General features: G+C 33.6%; 1 protein-coding gene across 4 annotated transcripts; it reads right to left on the bottom strand.

The window, feature by feature from the left end:
* Positions 1–439: 439 nt before the first annotated feature.
* LOC140801806 (uncharacterized) lies at positions 440–7,464 on the bottom strand. 4 transcript variants are annotated; one of them, XM_073157098.1, is made up of 14 exons: positions 7,332–7,464; positions 5,795–5,947; positions 5,357–5,711; positions 5,077–5,263; positions 4,763–4,997; positions 4,626–4,694; positions 4,416–4,517; positions 4,191–4,231; positions 3,068–3,201; positions 2,932–2,995; positions 2,728–2,821; positions 2,546–2,655; positions 890–915; positions 440–773 (listed from the first exon to the last, which is right to left on the bottom strand). In XM_073157098.1, the coding sequence occupies exons 2-14, from the start codon at positions 5,832–5,834 to the stop codon at positions 677–679; spliced, it is 1,554 nt and encodes a 517-aa protein (XP_073013199.1). In that variant the 5' UTR covers positions 5,835–5,947; positions 7,332–7,464; the 3' UTR covers positions 440–676. The 4 variants fall into 4 exon arrangements, with proteins under 4 accessions (XP_073013199.1, XP_073013198.1, XP_073013200.1 ...); XM_073157097.1 differs by having other exon boundaries at positions 5,795–5,933; positions 7,332–7,450; XM_073157099.1 differs by having other exon boundaries at positions 5,795–5,961; positions 7,332–7,370.
* Positions 7,465–9,800: the final 2,336 nt, after the last annotated feature.

Here is a 9,800-nt window from a genome sequence, read left to right as displayed (position 1 = left end):
ATGCATAACTATCTTTTAGCATACATAGACCCTCTAAATTATTGGTAACCTCTCAGCCCTGTCGCCGTTAATGTAAAAGGTGAAAGACATAAATGCCCCTCTGAGTACAGGATAAAAAGATTATATTAACATTTCTCTTTCCTTTTTCCCTCTAAAAATAAAAGTACAAAACTCATAAATCTGCTCACGCGTATACATAATAACATAAATGAAAAATGTAATGTAGAAGTGAGAACTAATGAAAGGGAGATCCGAGAGGTTTCTAATAGTTTAAAGGATCTCATATATATCCACACAAAAAAATAGTGTGTATGTGCAAAAATATCCTATAGATTAGATAGTCTAAGTGGAATATCCCTAAAAGAAATTGATGATAATAATATAATTTCCATTTGTAAATCTGATCAGCAAAGAACGGCACAATTTCACTGGAACACAGTTACTGAAATGGCTATCAAAATCTTTTAGCTCTCATACTATGAGAAATATACCTATGAGTTTACAGAATTTGATGGGGGTAATCACCATCTTTCATTGGTAAAAGAACACAAGCCAATTCCACTTAAGCATTTTACATGCTTGAGGATAATCTGTGCTAAATATCTCCCACCTCGTGGTAAAAAAAAATTCACCTCGGAATAATAAAAAAAAAGTGGCAGCAAATCTTTTAATGGTATTAGCTTCCATCGGTAGCATCCGATGCTTCAGCAGCCTTTTTCTCCCTCTGCTTTTCCCTTCGCTTCTTGTTTCTCAATGCAGTTTTGCTCATTTCTCTTCAGTACAAGTAAAACAAAATAGTCAGTAGACCTTAAGACTCTTAGAGCTTTATATAAGTTTAAAATTCACATATTAAAAGAATACGAGAAAAGCAAATGTTTAAGGAACTTACTGTGAAGGAGCCACTCCCCCAAACAACTGTAAATTGCATAATTGTAAGTACCAGAGAAGAAAACATTAAATTTCTAAAATGACTGATCAAGGAAACAAAATACTATTTTGCAGTTTAAGTGTACAACTCAATGCAGTTTAGCACTGATCGATGAGATAAGAACAGCAGTGGAGCTAGAATTTAAATGAAAGCTTCAATGGAATAAAGGGTCTACCTATTAGGAGAAAAGGACAAAATTGATTGTCATACTCTTATATTGGAGAATGACGTCAAAATTGAAAATTCGCACCAAATCAGTATGGCCAAAATTTGTTATTGTTCTTGCTATGTCAAACTAATATTAGCAAATGAATAGAGGGCTGGGAAGGCATCTAACAGTGAGCACAAGTGAGACACACTTTTTGTAGAATTGTGATGAAACAAATTCTAAAATAATCAAGAGTTAGAATAATCAAGAGTAAATTGACAGCTTTGGTGTGGTCTAAGCCAAGTATTTAAAACTAATGCTGAACGTTCAAAACATGATTACAAGTGGAGCCTTACAAAGTGTCTGTGACAGCTAAGACTACAGACAGTTTGTTCTGGGTTGGATTGGGCAAATCCCATGCCGAACATGAAACGCGCAGCACCCTCTATTTAGACTCCAATTGAGCACTGCAGAGTTTAGTCAGGCTGGTCCATTAGGTTCAGATCCATCATTATGAAATCGACCCTATAGACTGCCTACCATAGATGGTGATGGTGGGTAAAACCCCAACATGTGCATTATATAGTCCTTCTACGGATCTCACATTGGCTACATATGTGGGCTGCTATGTATAATGTGCTCACATATGGGTCACTTACAGGTTGCATATGCATGGCCACCTAACATCAGACATTCTCTAGGGTTAAGCTAAGATGGACCGGATCCAGTTCCCTTTTGATCCACCAATCTGAATTAGACCCTAGCTAGCCTAACAGGGGAACATCTTTCCTTAAGGAAAGAAAAGCAAACAAAATATCAGAAGGATTATATCAAATTTTATCTATTTGTGTCAAAATAATTTACAAGTACAAAATTCATTTGCATCTTACCGTTCATGGAGATTATCTACTAAATAAAATAATGGGCCATGTCAAATTAAATTATTGAATGAACAAATCAACAAAATGAGTTTTCCTATAAAATAGTTAGTCTCCCCCAGAATCTGCTAAAGTTATGCCCTAGTTAAGCTAATCGGGGTAACATCTTTCAATTAGAAAATGTAAACCAAGTAACAGAAGGATTATATTTACAGTTTCAAAGGTTGTTCTTTTTGTGTTAAATGGACCAAATCAAATTAAATTATTATAAGAACATACTAAATTATCCTAATAAGGAAGTCAAGCGAAAATTCTTAGTCTCGTTAATCTGATAAGTCCATTTATTCTGTAAATTGCTTCAGTGTAATCTTAACTACCTACAAGTTAAAGGTTGTGATGCCTTGCAAGCAATTCATTCATGAATAATGACTAGGAAATCTCACGCATATCAGAAAAAGTACTTTTTTGTAATTTATTAACAAGCAGGATTTCTACACATCAACTGTTTATTTTATTTTCAAGCAGCAGAAATTAATAGATCAGTAAAGTTTGAATAACCAAATTCTCATTATCTTCAAGATTAATACTGACCTCTTCCTGAACAGAAGCAGTATTTTTTGCATGAGGTGGGCGATATGCAGCAGGTTTTGGTGCAGTATTTGTAGTTGTCTTAGTTGATGTGGATGACTTTGGATCTTGTGCTGAAACAATACCTGACACTCATGAGCAAACATCAACTAATCGAAAGAAACTGATGCAGGAAAGGAAATAACCTTGTTTCTTTTCTTCAATCTTTAAAGTGTTGACTGACTTGATCAGATCAGCGATATCACCAAATCTTTCAGGTGTTTCTGGCTTCCAGTCAACCTGCATGAGTAACAGCAGCAACCACAAATTTGTATGTCGGTGGTCAAAATAGTAGGAGAAAAACAAATTAAAGGAGTACAACAAAGGAATATGCTATGCTACAAAGGTACCTGATACAGTTTACTGAACATCCTCTTAAATAACAGAGACCCGTCGTGATGGAATATTTTTATCCTGTAAAAAAAGGTGGATTGTGTTAAGCATAAAATTTAACTCATAATTGAGAATGTACTGAAGGGGGAATACCCATTATCTATTTGTAGCCTTGGTGCTGTTGTGGCAGTCATGAAATATCGTCCATCAGGAGACCATTCACTTGTGACAGAACATTCAGCCTTTGTCGTTCCAAGCAACTTCTTTTCTGAAAAATCCCAAAAGGCCTGGATAGAAGAAAGAAAAGTAAGTCACATGCTACAAAACAGGATAAAAGTCATTTAACCAAAGAAAAAGTTATATCACAAATGGAGTATAGAAGGATAATGAAAATTCCTTCTATTTTATTGCCAAAATAATGACTGGTTTGCATTTATTGTAATATGTAATGTGGGAACCTTATTATTACATTTGACAGAAATATAGGGAGAAAACAACTTCTCATTGGACTTGCAACTGTAAAGCCCGTATTGATCATTTAGGATAAGTATGACAATATATGAGCATGACTTAAAAAAACTAGCATAACACAATTGTCCCCTCCAGAGCCAGATTGCTTGGTTTGTGCAAACAGTAAGAAGATAATAAAATATTCCAATAAATTTGTTTCCCAGGGAGCAGCTTAACCATAAGCATAAATATTGCAATTCTGCTAACACTAAGAAAGTGCTTCTAGACTCTATTGATATACTTGCGGTTCTCTGTTATTTCCCTCCAAAGCTGCTATGTCTATGGCAAACTAAATTTCATGGATTGGGACGGAGAGGCATGTTATGATCCTGTCGGCACAAGGCATGCCAGAAAAGAGAAGGACAGGTGTCAGGGGCAATGAAGATGATGAAGCAAGGGCATTTGAGGGAGTCAAAATAGGGGGAAAGAATTGGGAAAGAAGTCCCTGAGAGAAACTGTATGACGTTAAGTGCAGTAGCAATACCAGATTATTAGCATATGCCAAACACTGAAAGTTCTTTAGGCATCCAAAGGTGTAACAATAAGGAGACATGTAAGGAGTAAAATAGTAAATACTTGAAATTGTTCATTAGCATCAAATGGACAAATAGCTTGATGAACTAAGATTAGATATTCTGTCATACTTAAGTCCTCAATAGTATCATGGCTACAAACTTAACAGTGAGAAGTTCCTATGAGACATTTAAGACAATATTCCTCTAGTGCCAAAATTAAAGGCAAACATTTGGGAAGCCATCAACTTTACCATATTGCCAGGCAAATTACCAAATCCTGCCAAACATATAACTGTTTAATAAAAGAATCAAGGAAACAAAAATAGATGGGTAAATGAATGCATTTCAGAAATGACGTAGTTTATTAGATCCTAACCCGCCCTTAAAGAATATCTATACTGAAATTGCCTCCTCACATTTGGTAAACACAACAATCACATGATTGATTCTCAAAATAAGTTTACGATAAAGGATACATCTCCCCTTTGGATTCCATCTTATTGTATTGTAAGGACCTTGGCCAAGTTCAAGCAGAGGATTGCATTTCTTGTCATATACAGTTGCTTTTGCAGGCATGTCTAAGAAAAGTCAAGGAAGCGTGATAAAAGATGCGCATAGAACATTATAAAGTTCAAGGTGTCTGAACAAAAAAAGCACAGGAGAAATGGAAATTTTGAGAAGGATACATCCATAAACAACAGCAAATTCCAAACCCGAGAAAGACCATTGAACATCATGCACAGGTCCCTCTTTTCCTGTCAATTATTCTTATGGTCAACAACCTGCTGGAATAATTACGTTCTATAACTAGAGAGAAACTTACTGAGAGGAACCGCTCCTTCATGGCTTCCATCAGTCGTCAAGTAGTTTAACTTAGTTTCACCATAATAACTCTGGTTAGTTTTGTCCACATCAGACTGAGCAATGATAAGAAGTCCTGTTGAGCCATTGTTCCAGTGCAATTGGACAGCGGAACAACGGAAAAAACTTCTTCTAGAAACAGGCTGACTCTGTGCATCCTTGTTACAAGAAAAGATTTGAACACTAGCTGGAATACCCTGAGGGAGAGGAAACCAAGACTGTTACAGGAGGTAATTTATTTTAGGAAGATAAACCAGATTGACTAAACTACTAAACCTTAGATTCGGGAACAAATGCTGAAATGTGGGACCCAGGAGACTTGGAAAGCTCCATTGCAGCTACACTAGGTATTCTCAACCTATAGATAATTCCTTTAGAAAAATCTTTCGAATTGAAAAATTGTATTTCATTTGTTGCCATCCGGCAGGCAATAGATTCATCAGAGCAAAATTGAACCGACGGCCTGAGGATTAATCCAACCAAGCAATCAGTCAGAGAACATTTTGAAAATCATATTACCCAATAATCAGTGGCATTTTTAGGTGCTATGACGGACCATGTTGTCTTAGACATATTCTTCTGGAACAGTTGAAAAACAGGAGCAGTGGTTTCAACATCCCAGATAGTAACATTCTTTTCCTGCGGTGTAGAGGATTTCTGGAATGTCTGGAGATATGTCCCGCGTGGAGATAAAACAGCAGAAAGAACAGAGGGGATCTCAAAGGATTTTATCTCTGCAAAGCTACTGCTATCATAAATAGTGATAACAGAGGTGCTTTTGATCACCAAAATCCTAGATCCATCTTCACTGAATTTTGCAACAGTGCAGGGAACTCTCTCAAGCTTGAGATCTGGCTGGTCATTGTTGAATGGGGGACCTCTCCATATGGAGAATCCTTCAGGCTCTCGAACTGATAACAGCACAAAAATGGAAAAATAAAATGTGGAAGGAGGAAAAGATTAAATAAAGAGAAGAAAGCACAAAGAAAATAACCTAAAATCACCAATGATGGTGATCCTTGTGCAGATGCCATAAGGCCTAGGAGATAACCCCCAAAGAGAGCAGAGAAGGTAGCAAAGCAGCTTTGAGATGCCCTAGCTTATCTATCCAAAGTTCATCCAAAACTCCCTCCCTGTTCAATTACACCTGAAGTGTCAATGCTGATGAGAGGATAAGGACCAAAAACATCTTATCAAGATTCACAAAAACAAAACGTATAAATAGAAAACTGAAAATATGATAAAACGTTTTCTTGCTAGGTTGGATCAATTGATTTCACCTTTCTGAATTGTGAATTTTCTCCTATTATTTCTATCAAAATAATTATATCATTAGATCAAATGCCTGCCCCATCAATCTTCCAAGTTGACTTCTTCCATATTCATCCAAGGATAAATCAAGTAGGCAGAAAACGCACAAGAACAAATACTGCATCATAATAAAATAAAAAAGAATTAAAGAAAAAACATTTAGGTGGTGTTTGTTTCCTTGTATTTAAAGAGGCATGTGTATTAGGATATGCATGTATTTCCAAATTTGATATCTATGTGAGCACCTCTTTGAAATCCTTTATTTACCTGTGTTTCCTTCTAAATTTGATAATCACCTTATACCCCTCCAAAAGTCCCTTATAAGATAAGTACCCCTCAAATCTACATATATTGAAAAACATACATGTAAACAAGATAAGAGTAGATTCTCATAAGATCTAAAAAATGCTAAAAAATGGTGCATTTGCTTTTCTAAAAAATGCTACACCTATAGGATTTCTGTTCTACAGGAATGAGAGGTGAAAATTAGATACATATAGCAGCAACATGTTACATGATCAAGGCATTTATATTCCACATTTAAGAGAGAAAAGATTTTTAGCTTTTCTTGAAGAATAGTAAAAGAAATTTAGTATTTTTATAGCAAAGAAGTAGAAAAGTAGCATAATAAAAGAAAAGGAAAAAGAATTTTATTTTCATTTGGCTAGCATGATAAGGAAGACTAGGTGGTGTAACATCGGCTTCAACATAGTCACACAAATGTGGGCAGCAAATTTTGGTTAGATTCACAGTCAAATATTTTTTCCCTTTTACCTTTCCAAGTTAGCCATCATCTGAACAATGTTCAGACTCAATAGTCGATAAATTCCATGTATAATCCCAAAAACATGCACATCATTCCAATCCGGGAAAGAAATAGAAGGATATAATCCTATATTATTGATTATTCGACTACAAGATATAAAAATTTGTGATCTATCTGTTCAGTAACTAACACCCAGCGATAAATTAAAAAATAAAACATTGGGCAAACCATTCTCATTCTAACTTCCATAATTATAAACAAAATGGAAAAAATAAACAAAGAAGAGCTAATGACAAGATCGTCATCTTACTAAAAGGACAAATGTTCAATGCTAAGTATGGCAATTACCAAATTGTCAAAAAGATTCTAACTTTTTTCTTCCTTTCTGCAAGTAATGAAATTTGAGAAAGGAAGAAACAGAGAACCAAAGCGGGAAGGCAGAGGAGAAAGATACCGTTTTCTTTATGCTCGCCGATCTTGTTCCTGGTATCCGCCGCCGATTTCACCAGTTGCTCTGAGAGAGAGAGAGAGAGAGAGAGAGAGAGGTGGTGATCGAATTAGGGCTTCGAATTTCGTTGCCCGAACCCGCCTATGCGACCCGCTTACCCGACCCGTTATGGACTTGGCTTGGCTTTAAGCACAACCAATATCATTCTTATTCCTAATGACTTTCACCCTGTAAGCCTTTATAACACAGCCACAATTCTTAATTGTCTTTCTTAGGATAAAATCAACCATTAATAATATCTTATATGTTATCAACTAAATCTCATAGCTCTATCTCAAAATTTCTTGCTCATTCGAATCCGTGATGAATTATTTCACGTAGTTAATCAATCAATCTCAGTGATCTTCGAGATCCGATGTTCTATCTAAGTGACTCTCGGAACATCAACTTACTCGGAGAAAGAAAGCAACAATAATCGGTCAAAAATCCTCCTCAATAAATTTCATTTCTCTGGTATCTCTTAATCGCCGAGAATGCTCTAAATAAAACTTTTTAAAGGTTTTGAATATTTTTTTTATCAACCTTAACCTTTGGCACCGGATTATTTGGTTTATATAGGTGTAGAGAAAAAGATTTAAAAACCAACTTATGTTGAACAAGAACTCAATCTCCCTGGAATAAGAGCACGGCATTATTCTTTTAAAAAAAATTAATATAAAACTATAGTCAAATGGCAATTAGGAAATAATCTTGTCAAAGTTATGAATAGAAAAAGAAAAAGGGATACCTTGCATTTATCTGTATCTCTCGCCTCCCACAAATTAATATTTGGATATTTTATAAATCTCACCTTATATTTTACAAAATTATTTTGTAATTCAGCACTTCGTTTTTGACGATTTTATAACTCAATTCTTCTATTTTATCTATAATTCTTATTTAACACTCTATTATTATTTTGACTAACTAATATTGATCAAATTATTAAAATACCATCACCATTATTTTTCCTCCTCCTCTAAGAAGTCATGAGTAATTTAGGTGTTTATAAATTATTTTATATATTATAACATAATACTTTGTTGCTGTTTAAATTAACAAATGTTATTAAATGAAAATTACAAAGAAAAAATAGGGATTGGATTATAAAAAACTTCCGACACATATGTGTGAATCACAAATTAAATTAAATATAGGGTATGATTCATAAAATTTCCTTAATATTTGGACGTATATATTTTTTTTAAATATTTGTAAATATCCAACCTTTTGGAAGAGCATAAAAATAAGTAAAGAATTATTTATATATATATACGTAAATAAAAATATGATTGATTAATTAAGAGAGAAAGGAAATAAATAAATAAATGATAGATTGCTGCTTGCGTGTAGAGGTGGGAGATGATAGCAAAGGAACGCGTGGACCCCACCCAAGTCCTAACCTTGGGTCCCACCGAGTTAATTTTTTTCTTCTTTATTTTTTTGGGGTAAGACCGAGTTAAATATTTGTCATTTGTGCTACTAGTTCTTTGTCCCACGTCATCACCTGGCAGAGAAAATTAAAAAACTAATGGTTATTAATAACAATAATAACTTAGGGATTATACTTAATAACACTCGCATAAAACCCTCCTATGGAAAAATCTATCAAATAATTTTTGCCTGAGTTATAATTGGTAGCTTTAGTTAAATTATTTGTATAATTATAATATTGTATCTTTTATTTTATTTTGTGTGTGTGTATATATATATATATATATGAATTAAAACCTTATTTTCTTATGCTTATACTTATATGACTTAAAGTTATTTCTATACATATTTTTTACTCTTAAATCAATTAAATTATGAATTTTTTTTTATTAACTTAATAAAAATCCTCCATGAAATATATATGAAAAAAATGGTTACTGCTCCTTTCTCTATATGGTAGTGTAATATGTGATTATTCTTGTAGCACCTTAGTTTTACTCAAAAGAAAATTAAAACCTTATGAAAAGGGAGGAGGAAAAAATAAGGGTTTTTAAAGATAAATTTCTAATTGCCATGAAATTCTTTAAAATATTATAATTGTCATCAAAATTATTCCTAATAAAAAGAAGATATTTTTTTGTTGTACTATATGGTATTGATTATAATATTAAATACCTTTTAATATTTTTTTAATCTAAGTTGTGTTTTAATCATGATTAGTTAAATTTAACTAACGGAATTATATTTTTAAAAGAGCTCAACGATTTCGGTGGCAATTATAATATTTTAAAGAAGCAGCGGCAATCATAATATTTTAAAAGTTTCGGTGACAATTGTGTAAAAATAAATATTAAAAAAAATATCAAATTTTACTTTCTGAAACATTAAAGTAAGTTATATTATTGCAATTGTACAATTTAGAAAAGAATAAACCAGGTAGGAGATAACAACCCTTGAGTCAAATACTACATCTATATCACAAAGATGGAGTCCAATTGTACA

Source organism: Typha latifolia, chromosome 15 (genome assembly GCF_019914945.1).
Source record: "Typha latifolia isolate L0001 chromosome 15, TyphaL0001v2, whole genome shotgun sequence".
Classification (NCBI taxonomy): Eukaryota; Viridiplantae; Streptophyta; class Magnoliopsida; order Poales; family Typhaceae; genus Typha; species Typha latifolia.
The sequence above is the reverse complement of the archived record's forward strand: the minus strand, read 5'-3'. Positions and strand labels throughout refer to the sequence as shown.